Raw genomic sequence first — 24,933 nt, forward strand, 5'->3', positions numbered from 1 at the left:
AGGACCTAATGAGATACTGATTTATTCATAATGATGATGATGATGATGATGTGGAGAAAGAGGGGGAGGGGGAAGATTTGAATAACAATAATTTTCTTATCTTATATTATATGTTCGACATCCGGTATGAGTAGTTGATATTTTCGACATACTAGTAGTACACAATATACGAACTGTACATAATTCACTCTCCCCTCTTCATCATTAAAACAAAAACGAAAATTACTCAAACGCTAAAAAATAAAAAAGAACAGTCATTAACATTTATATGATTACTATCCTCTTTAATAATAATACTAATGATAATAATAGTCATACCTAAAACTAAATGTTATCAATATTGTCATCCTCATTCTAGACACTATGATTAAGTAAGTGTACAATGAAGAGTTAAGAGTAAGAGTACAACAATACAAAACAAGACAGAAAAACATTATTTTAGATTTTCTGTCTACTTATACTTATTATTCGATTAGCATAACCATTATTATTATTATTGCTGTTTTACATCAGGATTTCCGTTATTCAAAACTGTCTCAAGAAATGGAAATTTTTATTACATACCATTATAATATTACCATGAATATAAATGATAATTACACCTATTCATGATATATATACATATAACTATGAGTATTAAGTATCCGGTTTACTGTTATTTATTTATTTTTTTGGTATAAATCGAGAAAACAAACTCAGAAACGATGCCTATCTAACTTAATCCAATGTCAAATAGTTTATTATATACATACATTCGAATTAAAACAACTACAATCTAATAAGTAATACAAACATGCAAAAGTTCAGTCATTTAATAAACCAGTAGGGTTCACAAAATGAACAAACTAATCATAATGAATATGATAAGTGATTTCCTATTTCTATGTAAAGAATACTTCATTTATACTTGTCTTATATTCAATTGTTTTATTGGTCTTCAAATTCTTTATTCCTTTCACACTACTATTCCCTTCAATATTTGTTTGATTTCATTATAAAGTATATATGATTTATTGAGTGAAAACATATGCATATTTTAAAATTCCAGTAGATATACAAAACCAAAATACAAATTAAATGTTGAATATTTATAACATGATGGATAGTGGCTAGCAGTGAAATCCAAGACGTGCGTTTCGTTCTATTTCGAACTGGTCAGCTGGATGTACCTGCATCCCAGAGTTGATGTTCACTCCGGGAGTTGAACCCAGTACCATTTGCTTCAGTCTGCACAGGATGCACACATGGCAACATGAGACTGATCAATTACAGTCCTAAATAACAAGTAAAACAACACCAAGTGAGTTTAAACTTCACCCCATTGCACAAGGAAGTGGCCATCAGGACTCACTGGCTAAGTGGATAACGCGATAGCGTTTGAAGCGAACGACACTAAGTTTGAGTTCCATAGTACACATCAACTCTGAGATGTAGGTACACCCAGCTGACGAGTCCGAAATAGGACGAGACGTGCGTCTTGGATTCCACTACTAACCAAGATTCATATTTGCTTAAGAAGCTTGTGACTTAAGGCTATATCGGGGCAAACCGTACAGGATGCACATATGCCAATAAGAGACTGATCAATTGCAGTCCTAAATAATATTGGGAAGATACAAGTAAAACAACACCAAGTGAATTTATAACATGATTGTTAAATGTATGTGACATAAGTATCTGTAGTGTTAGATATAAATAGGCACCTTTAATAATATATATGAACCAGTGATAAGCCACTTGGATGGGTATATTTAAGGTTTTTATTATAAGCCAATTATTTTACAGTATAGGATTTCATCGGAATCATGAACCAATGTAAGTTAAACCATCTTTGAAAATCTGAAAGCATTGAACGGTCGTTTCATTGTCCATGAGCTCTCGTGCAGGACTTAAACCGAACACCTTCAGTCTCGCGCGCAAACGTTTAACTTTTAGACCACTGATCTGAAATCCAATGACATTAACGTCTAACTTAGGTCACCCCCCGATATTGAGCGACCAAATTATTTTGTCTTCGAAGGATAACTCCCTCACTCTCAACACGGTTGAACTTCACTGGTTAGACATTAACACTGTTGAATGTCGGCTTCGGTTTCTGCGTACAAAGTTGTGCATGCGCAATACTAACGAGTCTCATACTAGAACGAAATGACTTTCAGGTTTTCAATGGTCGGTTCATGATTTCAATTAAATTCATCAATCTCCACAATCCTATACTTACAATTCGTGACTAGATTTTGATGACTATATTATAATATCTGACATGAATGTTTATCATCAAAATATTGGTTAAACATTTGATATTTTGTATATTCTCTACGACCACCACTACCACCTTCATCACCATTTGCTACCTTCATTTAATAGGGATTAGCAATAGTATATTTCAACTATTTATTATATGTCTCCTATTACATGATCATATTTACAAATAATTATGGATATTATTTACGTAAAAATGATCATCTATACACTAAATGCTCAATTATGTGATTGTGTATGCATGTAACAGTGGTTGGATGCATCTATTCATGCATGCTTGCATGTGTATATGCCTCTTAGTTAAGAAAATGGACATAACAGTATACTAGTAATCAGTATATACTTTATATAAAGAAGTAAGATCGTCTTCGTTAAAAAGCACGTTTCAATAACAGCAGGGTAAACAAGTAGTAAATAGATCATCACCATCATCATCATCATCATCATTATCACCGTCACCACTGTCTCTTTAAATATTTGGCTTTCTTGTTCAGTTGTATGCAGAAGAAAATAAACTGAACAATAAAGTGAAAAAATTCAAAAAAGAATTTAAGCCGATTTTTTTGGTGACCCTTCATTTCTCTCTCTGTCATACTCAACATACTATCAATTATTATTATTATTATTATTATTATTATTATTATTATTATCACTGAAGTGGTAGACTTATCTATTAATTTAAAGTGGATATTATTTGACATGTTTATATAATATAAACAAAATCTCTCCCTCTCTCTGTCTCTTTTCTTCCATGTCTTTAACTATTGTTTTGAAATGAGACAAATTTGAAACAGAAACTATTTACTTTTGCTCATGTTTTTACTTGTTCCTTTAATAATTTTTAATCATATCTATGACTTAGAACAAGTTGTTGATGTTTAGAATGAAAAGATAAGGTGTATATAATGTTTCCCACCCCCCTTACATACGATTACTCCACCCCTGTTTCATATTGTACAATTATCTATCAAAAAAAGAATTAATCTATTCTAACCAATATGGATTAGTGATCTCCCTCTCTCTCTCTCTCTCGCTCAGAAGGGAGAGAGGGACAAGAAGAAAAGAAAAAAATCTTAATCTCCTGTTTTTCTTTATTTCTATTTAAAATACATGTCATAGTCTTTTCTGAAAGAAATTAAAATCATACAGTAATATTTATAATATATGTGGAACTATTCCACTTAAAATTTGAAAACATCTTGTCAATTTAATGAATTGGGAGTGGGGATCTATCAATATATTTGTGTATAATATATATATGGAATAAATTATGAACTCTTAAGAGCCATTCAGGAAAATGGTATAGTACACAAACAGAAAGAGAAGGGTGTTGGGAATGTTAAATCTCTTCAGGAAAACTACTTACCACTGATTACTGTATTATTTTTACTTTTTTCAAATATTAATTTTCATTCGTTCACGCGTAAAGCTCCTTATTGGAAACATCTTTAATACTTATCTCAATTAAAGATGCTGTATTCTTATTGGTCGATGGTTATTTCAGTGATTGGAACCTTCATGATATTTTTAAGGTCTCTGTGTTCTGCTTGATTGATTCTTTCTTATAATATTATGTTTGTGGTGAGTATAAACCGATAGGAACACTAACACTGGAGTAGTCCAGGTGAATCTAGCTGAGGAGTTCCAAATTAGACAAAACACATGTTCTAGATTTAAATGCTAGCCATATACTAAAAATTGTGAGTAGTGGTTATACTGTAACTGTACATCTACTGGAAAAAAAACACACCAAAAAAGCATTCAATATTTGTTTTGTCCCCTAGTGTAAAACCGTTCATCGAATGTAAACTTACAAGTCTTTCAGGGAAAGAACTTATCACCTTATGATCTCACAGGTAGTGTATTAGTCTTAGTTACTAAATTAGTAGCCAGTTGTCCATAATTACATACTTTCGTGAAAATTAGTCGGTTAGTTAATAGTAATGTAGAAGCTGGTACATATATGAGTATCAGTTTTAAGTTGTTACAATATTACAGCATAGTGACATGAAATTATCAAGATAAGTTCAAGAATAGTAGGAGTAACAACTGTGTTAACAACACTAGCAAGGACTGGACCTAAGAAATTTGATTAAATAAGAAATAATGAAAACATGGAATTGAAAAAAATGTCTAGAACAATTTTGCAACTTATAATATATAAAAGAAGTCGAATATTGAATACATATGTCATTAAAATCAATTCTGAGTCATATTGTGGTGTGGGTTACTTATATTCACATAATTAGTATATAACAGTGGTCAGGCATAGAATGTATTTCAGCAGAAGATCGAGAAGGAAAGGACGGAAACGGAACGCAATTGGTATGAAAATCCATGAACAATGAAATCTGGGACAATGGACTGATATTTGTAAAGGAACACTTAAGTTTGAGACGATGGATCGGTATTTTGCAAATTAACTATTTACTATATGGTTCTCAGATTTTATTGAGATGCTCTGTAATTTCGTGGCAAATACATCCGATTGTCCCCACTCGTGTTATTGTTCACTATATTTAGGTTCGAACCTGGGTTAACCATCTTTTATCACTATTTATAACTGTCTGAGGTTAACCAATCGTTTTTCAATGTTTAATAAAATTCTATTATCTAGCACTTTCGAGCATTTTTTCCACTAACTTAGTGAATGAATGATGTATATAAAAATAAAATATTCATTGGGAATTTCATTTCAGTCGTCTAAATCTATATATATATATCTTCTATGTACATAATACTGCAGCTCATCAGAAAGCTTCCTGGAGGGGAAAAATGTTGATAAATTAAAAGTTAAATCTTGGAACAAAATCTCTAGTGAAAATTATTCACCTATACAGAGGTCTTAGTTAATAAATGAATAAAAAGATACCTGGAATCTGAAAATGTTTGAAATAATACAGAAATCGAATATTGATAAAGTGCAAACACTACGAAGTCACGGATACAGATTCTGTCGCATAACTAGCATTATTGAAAAATGAATAATGGATTAATACTTTAAATAACTTCGTCTCTTCATAGTTTATAATAAACAACTCATTCGTCAAATAATAATAATAATAATAATAATATTAATTATTATTATTATTATAACCATAATAATTACAATAAAATGATTTATTCAGGTGTAGCAAACACTAGCTGAGAGCGGGGAGAGTCAACTCTCCCTTTCGAAATGTTCTCACATGGCCACGTGCATACAACCACTGCCAGGAAAGTCCTACTCATTGCCTTCTCGTGAAGGGGCTATTGTTTACGAAATTGAGAGGACGAAAAGTGAATGTCCGCCGCTTTAACTGGGTTGATGAACACGGAGAGTCCATCTTGGTGAGTTGGAAAACCCTCAGTCCAAACCAATGTTGCAAATGGGCTCCATAATCCTAAGGAAACAAATGGAGTATGAACCAGTTATTGATCACCGGCTAGGATGAGACCGCATCTCCTGAAGTTATTCCACTACCTTGTGGATCAGACCTTCAAACCGAGGGCTCCAGGTGTGACCCCCTAAGAAAACCACCTGTTTCGGTTTGGGCACGTACTCAGTATCTTAGCCCTCACATAAATCGTATGATTTATGTATTGCATATCTATTTGGTGCCTTCTTATACCAATGTTTGTGTTTAAACAATAAAATAATAAATAAGCAAACACTAATTACCATAAATAATAATAATAACAATTGAATTATAATAATTTTGTCTTTTCTATGTATACAATTTACTTTATGAACTTTCACATTAATCAACTAATGTAACTCTGTTTATTTTCAAAATTTAAATTAGAGAAAATCATTGCGAACAAACAAACAAACAAAAAACACCGCGAAAAATTAAAAAAATTCGTTTAAAACTAGATAGAGTCATTTTATACATTTCAAATACTGTTGCATTTCATTTATGTGTACAATATAAAATCTATTACAGCATAACCTATAAACACAACAAAACTATTGAAACATTGAATTTGATGATAATCGTTTTACTTTTCGCTCTTTTTTTAAAATTATTTATTTATTTTTCAATGGTACCGCATAAATAATCTTTTTTGTTATTGTTGTGGTTGTTGTTGTTTAGACTAAGAAATGAGGACGTAAAAGAAAAAAGAAAGAGTTGGGATAATAATCATCCACAGTTATAATGACAAATAATGATGAACTGGTTAGTGTTAAACTACTGTCGTTTATTTATTTATTTTTAAAAAAAAACAATTATTTTTTTAAATATTGGCGCTTGTATTTTGACGAAGAATAAACAAACAACCAAAAAAAAACAACAAACAAATAAACAAACGAATGAACCAATAGGTAATTATCATAACAACAAAAAGGGAGGTTATAAAATATCTTTAGATTCATTAAAGTCAACTAATATTAATACAAATAATAATAAATTTTAAGATGATTATAATTTAAGATTTGAAATAATAAACAATATTGTTTTAATGTTTACTAAAGTGATTTTTGTATAATTTCAAGAGGAATCAATGTTGAAGTCATTGAATGGAATTAAAGAGATGATTCGGGCAAGTTGAAGCATCCGGTCATCAACTATTGGGTTATTAGATTGAACCTTATTCTACTTACTCCACTGTTAATGGGGAAATGGATGATAGCATTAGTAGTAGTGGTAGTAATAGTATGAGTAGTAGTAGGTGTGGTGGTGGTAGTTGTATGATTAGAGTTTATATACATTGAGTAAAGTAAAACTCAGTACATAAAACTCGTATTTTGTTGTTATCAAACTCTCGAACTTCATTCAGTTCATAATACAAATCAGTAATTATCCATTATGATCGTTAATATCTGTTTTACATAGGACATTGTTGAACTCCACTGATCTGAATGCCCCCAAATCGAATCATTGACTGTGAGCTGTGAATGTGGACTGTTATGGAGTTCCATGCTGGAACTTGACATCTCACTAGTACTCCCCAGTTTTCCACAATATTCTAATTGTGTAATCAATCTTTAATGAATTAAACCAATTAAACCAAATCAATCTTCATTTAAAAAAATTTACTGGTATTGTTTATTTTGAATAACTTCTTTGTTTATTTTTGAGGTAGTGAAACCAGTTCCATTTGTTTTTCATTCAAACAGTCAGGTATTATCACTAACCATTATATGAAATAATAATGAATGAAGTTCTCATTATTCACAAGTACGATAGAATAAAATTCAAACTACTTGGCTTCTAATTCATTTGTATTTGCTGCTTGAATCTTACCTTTGATGTGTTAATACTGTAATTGATCAGTTTCTTTTTACAAGTACATCCAACTGACAAGTCCTAAATAATAGGAATCGCGTGTCCTGTATTAGAATGGTAACATTCATAAGCCTAGATGTGTTTACAATGAAACCTGAATGATTTAGTACTTCTACGGATCTCGAATTCTATTTAATACAGTTTACTTTCATTTTAAATTGACTAATTACTAAATACTGCAATGAAACCATTTTGATGTGGTATTGTGATACACTGGACTTACAATGTATTGGTAGCTGAAACTCGTTACAGACAACTGATTTTTCATGTTACCAAAGTGTTTTAGGTGGAACAAACAAGGATTCGAATCAAATGGGGCATAATATCATTTCTATCCAAAAATTCGTTTTCTTGATTAAGAAGCTCAACTCGTGAATTTATAACCATAGTATTTGAGGCAATTGAGGCAAAAATTTTAAATTGCCATCGCCTTAGCAACACATGGTCACAATAGTGTCAAGGTACAATTATGAGAGTTTCCTACTAGTACTACTGTGTCTATAACAATGGTAATAATAATTATTGTTAGTTTCATTTATTACTATCATAGTAATAATCATGAACTTGTTATGTGGATCAAGATAATGGGTAGGTAGATTATAGACTAGATGACAATATGATAATTCAAAGAAGATATTCAAACGTATCCTTTTTCTTTCGATTACTATTCTATAGGAAAATTTAATCTGTTTAAGCATATAATAAGTGGAATAAAAGCAGTTGAAATTTTTTTGTTTAAACCGACAACAACCACTTGACATAACGATCATGCACATACGTACATACAAATTCAACATAATTACAGGTAAACTATAAAAGGGTTTCTTTAGAAATATTCGAAAGTTAACAGATGAATGATATGAGGAGAGAAGGAGAGAGAGTCAGAGAGAAAAAAAAAGAAAGAAAAAGGGAGAACAAGAATAATTTATTATGAGTAAAACTACGATCGATGATCGAATAGGTTGACAGATTGAAAAATATCTGAATGTTAAAATTGATTAAATGACTATTATTTAACTTATTGGACCACCTGCAGAGTGTAGACAATAGACAGGTTGTACATAACCAGTCACATCTGTATTAAAGATGTGACTTTTATTGTACCCTATAGAATTAAATATAGGTTAACCAAATATCGTTTTCAACATTATCCATTGAATACTGTGTTCTACTAATTAAATGACATCGGTCTTTACTTCTATGAAAAGTTATTCAGATTATATTTGGAATCCAAAAATATGATAACAAATTATATCACCTATTCTTAATGACAATGTTGATGATGTTGGCAACGGTAAAGTGTTTGTGTTATTGTCTACTTTTTTACAAAAAATAGTAGGCAAGTGAATTCATAACTAAACTAGTTTGACTTGTGGTTTGTCTTTACCATATATTGGTCTCAGACGGAATATTATTGAATACCTGAGGGTACTGAATAGCTGCTTCATTCTAGTATGACACGCGCAAACCACAGTCGGGGGTCGAAATCAGGACTTTCAGTTTTTGTGATGAACTCTTAGCCAATAGAACTTCTCTATTGGCCTTTAGTGGTGTCATTTCAACTGTGTAACCTACTCTAGTCATAGACCATAAAAAACAATCGTATCTAGCAGAGAACAAATCATCTGTTAGTTGAGATCTGGAAAACACCGCAAACGTAAACAGGTATCATATTAATAAAACCATTAAACTGCATATCTAGTGACAAATGGGAAAGAGACAAATCAAAATCACAATGCATGAAGCCAGAGACAGACATCAAGAAAACGAACAGTACTTGACAACAATTAGAGACGAGAACTTAACACAGAGCTTGTTAGAGAATCGTGATAGGTGACATATGCCTCATGAGAGGCAATGTAATATAATGTACTCACATACTTTAATATAAAGTTGGCAGCTTTTCAAGAACATATTGATTACAAAATTCAGACAGAATTACAATACAATTATCAGTATATTTCCCTTCTTATCTCTATATTTGATAGAATATATGGCATTGGAAAATTCGATCTTATTATTATTATTATTGTCATACCTATTACATTACTACTTTTTAGAAGAATATTTCGATATTTAATTTTCGTTTTGACGGCAAAATAAGTGAATAAATTCAGTGTCCAATATATTAAACGATTGAATTTCTAATTGATCGGTGATTATTCAGTGATCAATCAGTTGTCCCAAAGGAAGTACTTCACCACTTGAACAGTCAGTGATAATATCTTAAACTATAAAGATGGGTGACATAAGGTCGAATCTCTCAGGAAGCACAATTTATCCCAAAATAGCATGAGATATAGCACCATGGTGCCCTGTCTATTAGTTCCAATTACTTAACGTTTAAATTTTATCTTCATTTCTAAACTTGGATCAACGAAATATTTACACTTTAAGAATAATTAAATAGGATTGTAATTTTTATTGTTACATCCTATTGTTCTGGTTAGTAATAATGGTAATGAAAGGTATTGTTTATTCATTATCTCAGCAAACTGTATTATAATTTTTTTTTAAAAACAATAATATCAGAAAGGGTTTTGTGGAGATTTTAGTAATTTCGATAGTGGAAATTATGAGTCAATTGAAGTCTGACCACCATGGAAAACACGGAGGCACTGGACGGGCATTTCGTCCTATGGTGGGACTCCTCAGCAAAGTGCATCCACCATGCCCCCCCACCGTGAGATTCCAACCCAGAACTTATTAGTCTCGCGCGCGAGTGCTTAACCATTAGACCACTGAGCCAGCATCCAACGATGTTAATGTCTCGCACGCGAGACTGACAGGTCCTGGGTTCGAGTCTCACAGGGGGCGGGATCGTGAATGCGCACTACTGACGAGTCCTGCAATATGAAAAAACGGCCGTCCAGTGCCTCCATGTTTTCCATGGTGGTCTAGCTTCAATTGACTTATGATTTCAACTACTGAAAATAATAATAGTAATAATGATGATATAATGTTTAAACTTGTTACTTTAATACACTATCGATTATTTTCTTCAATATATATATATATATATATTCTCATGTAGGTCTGTGCAAACTCTGGGTATACGTGATATTTCGAAGTGAATTTGTGTGGGAGTGTATACGTGCACACAGATTGCTTATCGGTTTATGTATTTACGATTTTCAATTGTTCATGATATATATGTTGATATTAATGTGTGCTTTCATATACATATCTATATATCTATATATTGTTTACTCATTTTGCGTATTTACTTAATAACTCTCTCTTTTTTTTGTAGAGAAAAAGAAACGTGCTGAAGATAAACGTATATGAATGCATATATCCGTACTACTTTTTTGTATATTTAAAGATTAAAAAAAACAATATAAAGTAACATTTAAAACAAAATATTAATACTATTAATAATGATTCAAACATTAAACATGTGGATTTACCTACGTAGGAATGTATGAATTGTTTATACATGTAACCAAGTTGAATAGATGACATACAAGAATATATTTATTATTCTCATTTGTTAAAACTATGACTGACATTAATATTTCAACTCATGATAAATATTATTAGCCCATCATTAATTAACTAATCGGATCGAAAATTAGAATGTATATTTTAGTATATAAAATTCTATATCGAATAGATAGGGATTCAAATTGAACTTCACAAATATTCATGTATATAGGTTTGTGTTTATATGTGATCATCTGAACGTAAATACATAATATACGTGTAACTATGCAGGTAATGTAAGATTTTATAAGGGGCAGAATTCAGGAGGTACGTTTCGTCTTATTTGAGATCTGTCGGCTGGATTCACCTGTATCTCAGAGTTGATGGTCACTCTGGGACTCGAACCCAGTACTGTTCACTTCGAACGACATCGCGTTATCCACTTAATTATTTATTAATATTTACACATATGCCAGAATTGTTATACTTATCCATTTCATCATCATCATCATCACCATCCAAAGCATCATCATCATCAGGATCATCCAAAGCATCATCATCATCCAAAGCATCATCATCATCATCATCCAAAGCATCATCATCATCATCCAAAGCATCATCATCATCATCCATTGTACAAATATTTAAAGAACAATATAATATGAGTAGAGTATCTCATTTTTTTAAAATGAACAATACCATAAATAACATGCATAGACATGTTATAAGTATAATAAATAAATAGATAAATAAATATATTGAATGCATACTTGTATGATATCCTCATGTAAAAGTATCCATATATATATATATATATATATATATATATATATATATATATATATATATATATATATATATATAATTACTTAATTTATTACTTATCAAGTTAAGACACATTTTGAACTTATTTTACAATACAAAAAAAAATCAATGTACACTTTCTCTCTCGCGCTCACTCACTTAGTTGCTTACTTGCTCAATAGCCCTCTCAGCAACATATCATGATTAATAATCATAAAGATTTAAATATATTATCGATCTGATATTTATTGTGTTTTTTTTATGAAATGATATATGTATACATGTATCATTGATGTTAGTACACAAAAAATTCGAATTCAACAATCCGCCTTACATGATTTTATTTAAACTGAATACGCATTCAATGTGTACAATAATATGGAAATCAAATGAAAATAGTTTTTTTTTAAATAATAGGACCGATAGGTCCTGAGTTCGAATTCCATGAGGCGGGGTTGTGGATGCGCACTGCTGAGGAGTCCCACAATAGGACGAGACGCCTGTCCAGTGCTTCCAGGTTTTCCATGGTGGTCTAGCTTCAATTGACTCATGACCTCAACTGTTGAAATAATCAATATGTTACATATATCATTCTATGTTATTCGTCGATTATTACAAAGTAATATCCATAAGGAAGAGTGGGGGTAAAGTAAGAAGGATTAGACATGGGTATTTTTGTTTTTGGCCTTCATTTAAAAATATTTAAATAATATCATCCAATGTCTATAAAAGATGAAACTTAGAAGCTTCTGTATCCTTTGTTTATTTATGTGTTTATGATAACTTAAAATTTAATATTTTCACCATTCATCACGATTATCATTTCATACGTTTGTTTAATGACAGAATTTTAAAAAAAGTTGTCGAAGATCTGCTAGACACTATTAAGTTCTGATCTGAAGTTTAACTATATAGTTATTAAATAGTTGGTCTAAAACGTGCGAAATTTATTATCTTTAAACTGAACATAATAACTATGAGAGTGTCCTTAATCCAAATGTGGAGATGAAAGAAATATTATTTTAATAATGAATAAGAATTCTGTATAATATTAACAGTTATAACAATCTATTGTGCTCTAAACTTATAAATATTGTCGAAGTATGAATTCAAAGATAAATATCTTCCTGAACACATAACCTGGATTATCGTTTGTTAAGTTAGATTGTTCAATGTTCTGGAATTCTAGGAAGAAATCAAGATGATGAACGATATATGTATTTAGTTAGCTTCATGCAAACAAATGGATCAGTGCAAATTTACACTGAATTGATTATTGATGGAAACTTGTTTCTTTTCACATGTGTTATATACCAATAGTTGTCAAATGAGACTGATCTAATTAGTAGTATCTTTCTTTACCAAAGAATTCACCGACATTACTGCCTTGGTAACGACGTTTGGATTTCGTGAAAACTATTTAAACTTCATAAGTTTTTTTTTTCATTGTGCCTGTAAGTTTTGCGTACTTACAAACACACGCATGGATCACTTTGAATCTTAACGGTTACACTTGATTTTTAATGACATCATCGCAACAGTTAAAAGCAGCAATCAAAAGTTATGTAATTACCAGTGATTTGCATGGTTGTCATGATAACTAAAAATCTTTAGTTTAAATATGTACATTTGTATTCCTGTGTATACGTGTATATCTGTCACTACGTTGTTTTATTCTATCGGTCACATAACTCACGATAATATTTCACCTTGTTTAAAGGGGATTATGTTTAGTAAAGAACAATTCTTTCCTTTTCTAATCCGATCAAAGAATTTTGAGCTCCCTAATACATACATTTGTATCAGGGACACAAATACACATACAGGGGGGGGGAGATCGGGGAAGAAAAGCGATCACAAAATATTACAGTATAATTATGTCCTGATCATATTTCATTGACTTTAAAAATCGAATTCAACTGTGATAACAACTTGTAACTTGTCATTATATCTTTATGTAACAATAGAAAAAACACCTGGAGGTTAATTTGACTCTAAGGGATTGGCACCAAATAGCAGATATAGTAGGGAATAAAATATATCAGATATAATACTCATGGGAATTCATACTACTATTACTTAATACCAATTATTTATAATGAAAAATCTTCCTTTTAATAACTTAACTTAAAATAACAACTATTAAAATTTCATTCATTGGTGGGTTGGTAACATGACACCTAAAGTCAAGTAATGAATGGGATAAATGGTTTTTTCTCATCACTTTCTTATCTTAGATCGAAATTTAGAAAATATAATAGCAGTTCACTTTTTGATTGATTAAACACATCAATTATATAATTAGCATAAAAGATGTATGAAGATTATATTCGATTGAGATTACAGATGAAGTGACGAGTTAGTGGTTAAAGCGTCTGACTATTAGCCATTAAGTCTCAAGTTTAAACTCAGCCCTACCTAGTTCGATTTAGGCAAGCTGGTAGTATCGATAGCCCCCACATTTAGTGTAGCTTTAACCTAAGAATATGAAATTGAACCTGGCAGTGAGTTAATAATAATAATAGATAAACTTCAACTAAAGATCCGTTGAGGTTAAAGAGAAAATAAATAGATGTTTCATCCCTAGTATAACAAACCATATCATACCATCAGGGATTAAACCTAACAATTTCATGATTTTATTGACAATATAAGTAGTTTGAAAATTAACGAGTTGACTGATATCATTTTTACTACTATTAAGTAACCATCATCTATGACTTTTATTGTCATAATTAAGTCTTACTAGTGTATTATCTTCTGATCAGATTACATATTAAAAATAAGAATTGTTTTGGATGAATGGTAGATCTAAAATGAGCGAATAAACGTTATTTTAACATTCGACGAATTTGCTTTGGTATTTATGACATTCAGTATTTGCTTGAAGTTATGTTTGTACGATCCGTGTTAGTGGTAGTAATAACAATGATAATCACACTAATAAGACAACAGAAGTAAGCGTTCCTTTTCTAACGAGTTTTTGTATGAATATTTTAAAAATCGTTAAAAGCCAAGAAGCACTGGATAACGTCTTTATTCTCGTATAAGACCCGTCCACAGTTCGAACCCACAAACCCCTTATGGATTGAATAGAAGATACTTGGGTCTTGGAGTGCGTTACCAACCTTAAGATAACTTCATCGATATCTGTTCGTTTAAATTTCTAAATTCATCATATTGACTAATCAAATTCCAATCCTATTGGTTAGTAAATACCACACCGCCAGTAATGGTTGTCTAACTGAGACTAGCCTATGATATAAAGTTTGAGCATCTCTCACAATTACCATGTAGAAATTCGTTTCACTGTCTTCGAACCACATTGTTTTCTTTTCATTTGAATTTTAATAATACTATTTAACAGTCTATAGTTGAAGTGAATGAATTAAACTTATGTTTTGATGACTGACAATTGTATTCTTTAACTATTAATTGTATTGATTCATGTCATTTAGTGATCCATCTTGACAACTGATTCATCTCTATCAGGAGTCAAACTATATATATTTACTTTTCGACCAGGTGAATGATATTTATCAACGATAACAACATCATTTAAAAATTAGATTTCATGTAAGGAAATGTTACTTGATTCATAATTCATTCACTTTATAACTAGGCAACAAATATTCGTTATTGTCTCAGGTAGTTTTCATCAAAACAGAAATGAGTTCTCTGATCTTTGTAGGAATATTAGTATTATTTAAAGTACATGGCAACTTGAAATGAAATCAATCTTATCAGATACTTCTCAGTAATCATCCAAACTAATAATATATATTATGTATTTTCTTTTTGACAGCATAACATCACTTTAAAATTGTACATAACCAGACATAATTCTACAATAAATTAGAAATGTATAAATAATCATACTCTTAATATGAATAGACTTATTCCCTGCCAACAAATTAGACATTTAACTATACTTCGTTGAAGATTACATCTTTTAAAGTTGTTTTCGATAGTCATTAAATTAACTTTTGTAGTGTTTAAAACATTTTTCATACCGAAATAATAATAATAATAATAATCAAAATTAACATTAAACGAAATTTTGCCCCCTACCAAGGGGAGTAAGACAGTATGGTGGTATCAATGATAAGATAAGTTTTAGAGTATCACATTCACTTCCCACACTAATTATAAACGGTATACTTCATGGAATTGGTAAGTTTCTCTTTTCGGTTTACATTTTAAGTGTTTTTTTTATTGTAATAAACATAGAAAAAAATATAAATATTTAAATAACCCATCATCAGTCATAATATATATATATATATATATATATATATATATATATATATATATATATATATATATATATATATATATATATATATATATGCATATATATATCCAATAAAAAGAATAACGATCTTTCTGAATAAACTCCATTCGGATACCGTCTTTATTATTACTGCCCAACCAATCTTTCCCTTACAATTTCATCACGTAAAAAAAACAAAACACACACAAAAAATTGGTAATAAATTTAAGATCTATGGTGTGAATGTTCACTACACCTATTCTCTTTATCGTACTTCTTGAATAGAAATAAATTGTGAATCAAAAATGAAACCTCTTCAAATTTTTTTTATCGTTATTATTGTGTTTCATTCTTCACATTGGATTCATTCATTCTATGAAAACAAAACAAAAAATTGAATAGTCGACGTTCAACATACATATAGATTCATACACACGTACACACATATACAAAGGGAAACAGAGAGAGATAGACAGACGGACAGACAACACATTCCCATGTTATCTTGTTTGAAAATATAAAACTTTTGTTATTTTAATGTTCAGTACTCGAAACCAACAAAGTAATAATAATAATAATTCAACTTATCTCTCATTCATTGCCGAAACAACATACATCCAATGCACAAAACAAATATCATAACAATACAGTCATACTATCTCAGTTATGATACTGCCCATATCTATGTTGTTTTGTTTTTTTTGCGATATAAGTAGTAGTTAGTGTACGATTAAAACAATTAAAACACTTGATTTTATTAACGGATAATTGAAATATTTAATTATTATTACTGTTTTTCGTGTATAAAAATACGTTTTGAACATTCCATTATAATTTCCAGTATTATAAATACTATCAGCTTATTGAACAGTTCATTATTCAAGGGATAGTTATATTTACTGAGAAAAAAAGAGAGAGATGTTTAGTGTTCTCTAAAAAATATGTTAATGAAATGAATCCAAAATATCTTAAATTTTATGACTGATATAAGTAAATAGATGAAATAAACAAATAGAAACTATCTATCTATCTATCTATCTATCTATCTATCTATCTATCTATCTATCTATCTATCTATCTATCTATCTATCTATCTATCTATCTATCTATCTATCTATCTATCTATCTATCTATCTATCTATCTATCTATCTATCTATCTATCTATCTATCTATCTATCTATCTATCTATCTATCTATCTATCTATCTATCTATCTATCTATCTATCTATCTATCTATCTATCTATCTATCTATCTATCTATCTATCTATCTATCTATCTATCTATCTATCTATCTATCTATCTATCTATCTATCTATCTATCTATCTATCTATCTATCTATCTATCTATCTATCTATCTATCTATCTATCTATCTATCTATCTATCTATCTATCTATCTATCTATCTATCTATCTATCTATCTACAGAAGAAAACTGAGTTGTGTTCTGTATTCAGTCAGCACTGATATCACGAGAGTGTATGTTCGGACGTTAATGCATCAGTAGGCACTGCAAAGCATACATTGTCTAATCATACATTTTTTAAATGTTTATCTACGAGGTTAACTGTAAACGGATGGATTACTAAACTATATTTAATCATGTTTAGCGTAATATTCTATTTGTTAATAATTGATCAAGAATCTATCTAATGGATGTGTACAAAAAAATATCCTGGTAAATTAAACTCATACCAAAATCACTAGACAGATAAACAGATAAATTCGAATCTATACTGTGGCATCACACGATTAATAGTTTATTAGGTGAAAGGTATCAAATGAATGGAATAAAAACAAATAGTTTTTTATACTATACACTGATATATATATATATATATATATATAGTAGTAGTAGTAGTAGTAGTAGTAGTAGTAGTAGTAGTAGTAGTAGTAGTAGTAGTAGTAGTAGTAGTAGTAGTAGTAGTAGTAGTAGTAGTAGTAGTAGTGAAAATGACTAATTAGAAACTGATCATTTTCAGTACAGTGCCTTTGATAACCTAGAACAATCATTTTAAATGAGAAGTTTTGTGCTGTTTTTTCTGAATAATTTTAAACTCCACATACTGTTACCATTATTATCATCAATACTAATACTACTACAAATACTCCTAATACTACTATTGATTCTAATAATAATAATAATACTAATAATAATACACAAAACCGCCATACAATTACCTTGATATGAATAAACAACAATTAGCCTTTTGGAAAAATGGTAAATACATTCATTTATCGATTAATCAATCGAATAAATAAATAAGTAAATAAATAAATTACATTGAATACCTTTAATGTTATTGTTATTGACGGTGATAAAATTATTTTCGATAGATACTTATTTATATACATATATACATCTATTGGAATTGTTACAATAAATCATAGAAAAAACTTGTACCACGTGATATCTATTGATAATTGATTGTATCTAAGTTAAATAAACATAAAGAATGATTGATATAAGTAGTATATTACTTAAAGAAAGATGAAACAATCAAACATAAAGAAAAGTATGCATTAAATCTGTTTGCTTTAATTTAACATGTTCAATTATTAGTATAATACCAGACTATGCAGTGCATAACTTAAATTATTGCCTCCATTAGTCAATCTAAGCTAGACTACCATGGAAAACCTGGAATTACTGGACGACCGTTTCGTCCTAGTATGGAACTCCTCAACAGTGTACATTCACAATCCCATATGCCGGACTAGAACCCAGGACCTTCGGTCTCGGATGGCAATATTTGACCTCTAGACCACTGAGCCGGCCGGCATCCAACAGTGCTAATGTCTAACTTTAGTCGAGTCATGGTCTTGCGTAACCATTTATCTATTGTCTGAGGTAGATATATGCCTCTACGCGACACGGATTGGACTCCACTGGTCACTGCTTCTCACTAGAACTTCAGAAAATTCATCTTGAAGCCAGTCACTAGTGAGCACGTGATTATTCTATGGTCTTCTTTTGTATAGAAATTCGAATAATGAACTATTTGAAAGAACTCATGAATTCAAGTATTAAGATTGATAATTGATCAACCATCAAAGAATCGATCTATTTCATTAAAACCCCTCTAACAAAATAACCATCATATGCTCACAGGTGACATACTTCGAGAAAATTTCCTGAAACTTTACTGAGATTTCATGATGGAAGAAGTTGAAACATGTTAAAAGTGAAACAGTTGTCAACAATGCCCTTAAATTAAAATTTACTTTACACTATGAACTGATGGACTGTTAAAAACGTAGATTATTAAATGTCTACTTGGTGGTTTAAGGTTTAAGAGGATTCTGTTAATCCTAAAGGATTCGAATTAGATCTGTGGTTAGATCATGAACTTAAACTACTATATTAATGCAAAATAACCGTTCAATTCTTCATAATTTTCACTAGTACCCTAACTAAAATCAAATCGTTTAAAATACTACCTATAAATTAAATTAATGATTCCGAAATCTCTCGAACAAAAGAGGCTTACATTTAGTTTGTAATTTCTTATTTTATGCATGTTTTTTAGTCATAATAGGATCGAGTATTACTCAAATGCTCAAAACTGAATCTGAAAGATAAGTCCAAATGATTGGAGTCTCAATAGATGGATGTGTATGAGTGCACATCTGTATATATATATATATATATATATATATGAAACTGTGACATTAGGTAACTCCTAATTTCAATTCCACAAAGAATATTCATCTCCTTCAAGATTTCAAATACGCCATGGTGATAAACGCTAACTAGAACAAAGTCTGAATCCATGTGTTCGTGGAACATCATGAAACCCTTAGAAACAAAAAAAGAAATTTCAAATGACTTATAACTTAGTTATTAAAAATATTCTAGTTACCATGTTCAGTTTTACAGTCATTCTTGACTCGTGACGACAACTGTGTAGTCATACTTATAGCTAAGTTTTAAATATAAATAATGATAAGTATTATCATCATTTTAAGAGTTAAAGTTATTCAGTGATATTTCATATATAACCAACCAACATCTATCGTTACTATAAACTATATACATTTTCTATCTTCTGTTATCAGCTGGTATAACAATTTTAAAATAATGAATTAGGGGTGAATTGAATATATGTAATAAAGGCTAACCAAGTGATTTCTATACTTTCTGGTGAAAAAGCAATAGATTTATCAGCTTATGAAATACTAGCATAACATAAGAAATACCTGATCCTTATGAGTGATTTGTTGATTCGTCATGACTTCATCATAGAACATTCTACATGTTATTTAATTCATCGTCTTAGGATGTTATTAGAATTGGTTCGGAAAACGAGCCAATTCCGATCATTCAGTATTGAAATAGACCTTCATAACTAGAAGAAACCTGTCCACACCATATAACGATATTAATTAAACAATTATTGAAAACGAGGAAACACTAGATAGATATTTCTTCCCTAGTGCAGGACACTTCGGAAGTGTTCATCCAAATCCGAATTAGGAGGCCGAAGCCGAAGTCTTCATGTCATGTGATAAACACCAAACTTTCAAACCGATTGGTTGACATTCAAAAGTTTACGTTTCTAACTTCAGCCATAAGTAAAATATACAGTAGAGCATATATTGCTAATTTACACTCACTATAGTCTATTATTTGAGTACTCTTTATCATGAGTTTAATATTGAAATACAATAATCATTTGATTGACAATTTACACAAGTTTCCTACTTATAAATCATTATTTTAGCATGACATTTGAAATGTTTAATTAGTTATATTATTATACATTAAATTTACGATTAATACTGCTGTGTCGTGTGCTACTGATGTCGACAGATATAAGTAGTATGTATAACCAACTGAAAGTAGAATGTCTGGAGGCAGAAGGTTCAAGAATTCGAGAAGAGAACGAGAACAGAGAGTGATTGATATGGAAATGAAGGAACAATAAAATCTAAGACAATTGAAGGATATCTTGTAAATGAAGTATTTACTGTTTGGTTCTCAGATTTTACCAAGATATTATGTAATGTATTTCTGATACCATGAATGGAGCAGTTTAACCGCCAAAGAAAAAACACTGAAATAAAATCTAAGTTATATATTCTAGAAATTAATTCTTGTATTCTTATCTATCAATACATATATCACTTATTCGATCGAGCAAATTAACGATCATTCTTTTTAACATATATTTGAAAGACTTTCGAAATGTTAGAGAATATTTAAAGTTAGTGTGGACTCTTTGAACTTTCATTGAATAACATTATCAGTGGCTATTTGATGTAGAAGTTAACCTCTTAGTTGTTCTAAGAGTCTCAGAGTGTTTTTAGAAACATAACATTCACATTATTCGGCACTCAATAGCTACATCAAGATAGACCCTATCTGTTAATTCATACAATAAAAATAAATTAACCGCATAGTCATAGATCAATAGAGTACTCTCCTTTACTTGAATACAAGAAAAAATGAAGATAACTAAATCTATAAAATCAACCTGTCATAATACATCGCTTTTAGAACGAACTGATTTGATTCTTGTGGAATAATTTAGAAACTCAGTTCTATACAATATACATACATAATACATACTTATATAAGATTTCTCATAACGGTAATGAAAGCTATCCAGTTATTATTATTTATTCAGAGAAAACAACACTAGAATTTGGAGAACGTTATTTTCTAAACCTGATAATTTTTTATGTTAAGTTGCATCAAAACACCTCAATCAGAAAACAAAGAAAACGAATTCATAACTTTGCAATACTAAGATTATTTATTTCTTCTTATGTAATATGGAACATACATTGATGAGGGTGGTTTATAGTAAATGAACGAAAAAAAGATCGGACCGATTACAAATAATAATTTACGTCTGACTAAATGAACCGATCAGTGTTAGACCACCTTTAAGAACCTGGAAACACTGGACGGCCGTTTCGCCCTGGTATAGAACATTTCATCAGTGCACTTCCACGACTTCGGTGGCGAGGCTTGAACCAATGACCTTCGGCCTCGCGCGTAAATGCTTAACATTTAGGTTTTCAATGGTGGTCTAGCATTGATCGATTCATGAACTCAATCGTCACAACCCTATACTGATAATAACTTGGTATCAATTATATTTATTGTATGAACATTCCGTGGATAAATGTGTTTCTTCTTTAATGTACATTTTGTTCTCTATTTGTCAATCAGTGAGTGGTGTGTGTAAACATACAAACAGGTTCAAAATTTTGCAAAAGCTCGTAGCATTGATATATATATGATTGACAGGGTGTAAAGATAAATAAGTATTCTATTCCATAACAATGATATTATACTGTATAGAGAGGTAATTTTGTCATGAAACTGAATAGTAGTAGTGTGAGGGTAACAGTGGCAGTGTTCCAAGTTATATTTAAGATAAAACACGTGTACAGTATTTGTATGAATTGATAATTAAAATTAGTTTTTTACGGATGATTTGAAGCTGTAGTAAAAACCAGTTTTAATGAAGATCAAATAGGGCTTTTTGTAAGTTATGCTATTTTTATGATGTATTGTGACTGCATATTTTGAAAATAATTAATTAGCTGACTATTGGAAACAAGGGGCTACTAAACAGATGTTTTATTGTAACAGAGGACTCCTCAACAGTGTAAACACATGAACCTACTAGGGGTCGAACCCTAGAACTTCACATCTCAACCTAGCCCCTCAAAATTCAGATCACTCAGTTTTTATTAAAATGATTACATGTCTGACTTAGATTGGTCCACGTTAATGTACAACTATCTTCTAGTTTGTTAATTTCACAATCATTGAAGAAAAAAGGTTATTGACCGGTAGTTATTTAACGTTAAATGTGGAACTTCATACCAGTGTACAACCATAACCATTTCAATGAGATGAAATTACAATAGACGCTCTACAGTTGGACTACTGAAGCGAAATCCAATGAATTAACTATAGTAATATATACACGACCAAATATCCAATCTTATCGGTGAGCAACTATTTCACTATCAACATATCTAAACATTCATACACTTCTCCATCAATAATCATTTCACATTATATAAGTATGATTATTTGTAAAACTCTTACTTAAGAGAATAATATGTGAGGCTTCATTAATGATAAGATTTATTAAAGTTTCTTGATGGGAGTCCCCATTTGCAAAAATAGTTAAATGTAATCAATGAACTTTATGTCATTATAGTATGTATAGATGTTTACAAAGGCTAGTGATTATTATCTAACTAGTTAAACAAATATATTTAGAGTGGGAATTCTATCCATTAGATGAAAATCTATGTTAAGTATTCTTTGTCACTTATTTATTAACTCTACTTACCATTTATAAGTAATATGTGAAGATTATTTATTTACTAGTGTATTGTTATTTGATGTAATTACCGTTGAAGTAAAATTGACCGAAACAGTGTAATAGTCTTAATCGTGGTCATCAAAACAGATAAATCAATGTCTGACCGAAAAATTTAATAAAGCATTAAGACTCTCAGTTCATTTATGTTGAACATCAAGAGTTTGAAGGGAATCGAATAGAAAACTTTATTTATTGCAAGTTTCTTGATAGTTGACATTTGTCATGAAAGTGTATTGTGAGAACTGTTACTGTTCTGTAATGGGATTAGATTTATTTGATTAAATTAAGTTCTAGATAAACTTCACATTGATTGTTATTCAACAATTAATAATCACTATGAGACTTGGTGCGATAGTATGCGCGTGTGCATATCTATGCTGTGAGGTATTTCCCTAATAAAGAACACCATTTAACATCATTCCATCATGCATTAATGTATCTATTGAAATTACAAATATATCACCGGATCATTAAGTTATGACATATTAATCAAACAATGTATGATCCTTACAAATCACCTTATATTTCATAGACTTACTTTATTGGTATTCAAATGATGTACTCTTCTATGTTCATCCATAATTAATTTTGATGTTGAACTGGTAAAGCATATTGAACATGTATATAATTGATAACTGTCCATTTGTTGTGAACATGGTAAATGTCTATCGAAACGTGAACGTAATATTGATTCGAAATTACAATGTTTACATCGTAGTATATGAATTACAGTTTTACTCTGATCATCATTACGATCGTCATCATCATTATCGACGTTATCAGCCTTAATATTATCATCATCAGTTTTTTCATTAATAATGTTTCTAGAATGCTGAAAAGAAATACCAGTATTATTGTTACTATTATTATCAGTAGTATTGATTACAGTTGGTTCAATAGGATTAGTATAATTGGTAGTAGTTGTTTTCATAGTTGTTGTTTCGGTCATATCAATCATTTGAGAATTCGTGATATTATTATCGTCCATGGAATTATCCATGATATTTTAAATAAATGTTATATTGATGAATGTATATATAAATAAATATGTCCGTTGAACAAACCAACTTCTTATTATTATCTTTTCAGATATGTTAAACAGAGAATACAAGTAACCAAATGTATATTAGCATACGTCCACGATATCACAAAAGAATAGAACTATGAATGATAAATGCCAGAAGAAATAAAGGAAATGTAAACCCAATACACAGGGAATTTATTTTAATAATACTGATATCTAATATATATATATGCATATATTTTTGTAGATTTTACAGCATGTATGTGTGTAGATCAGCTGAGATGAGATTCTCTTATTCCAATGAATGATATTAAGTATACTATAAAATACATGTCCGTCCCTTTTTATCTCTCTCACCTTAAAAATAACCAAGTTATCATCAAATATCAAATCATTCTACTGACACATACCTAATAAACATACATACAAATATTATACATTAATATACATACATACATACAATGAATACATGAAGGGATACATATAACCAATATATATATATATATACCTTACATTATC

The 24,933-nt window shown here is 30.2% G+C and overlaps 1 protein-coding gene across 1 annotated transcript in view; it reads right to left on the reverse strand.

Annotated features, from left to right (window-relative positions):
• MS3_00006966 (uncharacterized protein) overlaps positions 1-24,378 on the reverse strand; it is a gene marked incomplete at both ends in the record, with an annotated part of 84,439 nt that extends 60,061 nt beyond the window's left edge. The window contains 2 exons of the mRNA XM_012939995.1: positions 153-233; positions 23,929-24,378. Coding sequence (XP_012795449.1) covers positions 153-233; positions 23,929-24,378 — 531 coding nt within the window. The remainder of the gene's footprint in view (positions 1-152; positions 234-23,928) is intronic.
• Between the last annotated feature and the right edge of the window lie 555 nt (positions 24,379-24,933).

Source organism: Schistosoma haematobium, chromosome 2 (genome assembly GCF_000699445.3).
Source record: "Schistosoma haematobium chromosome 2, whole genome shotgun sequence".
In the NCBI taxonomy this organism is placed as follows: domain Eukaryota; kingdom Metazoa; phylum Platyhelminthes; class Trematoda; order Strigeidida; family Schistosomatidae; genus Schistosoma; species Schistosoma haematobium.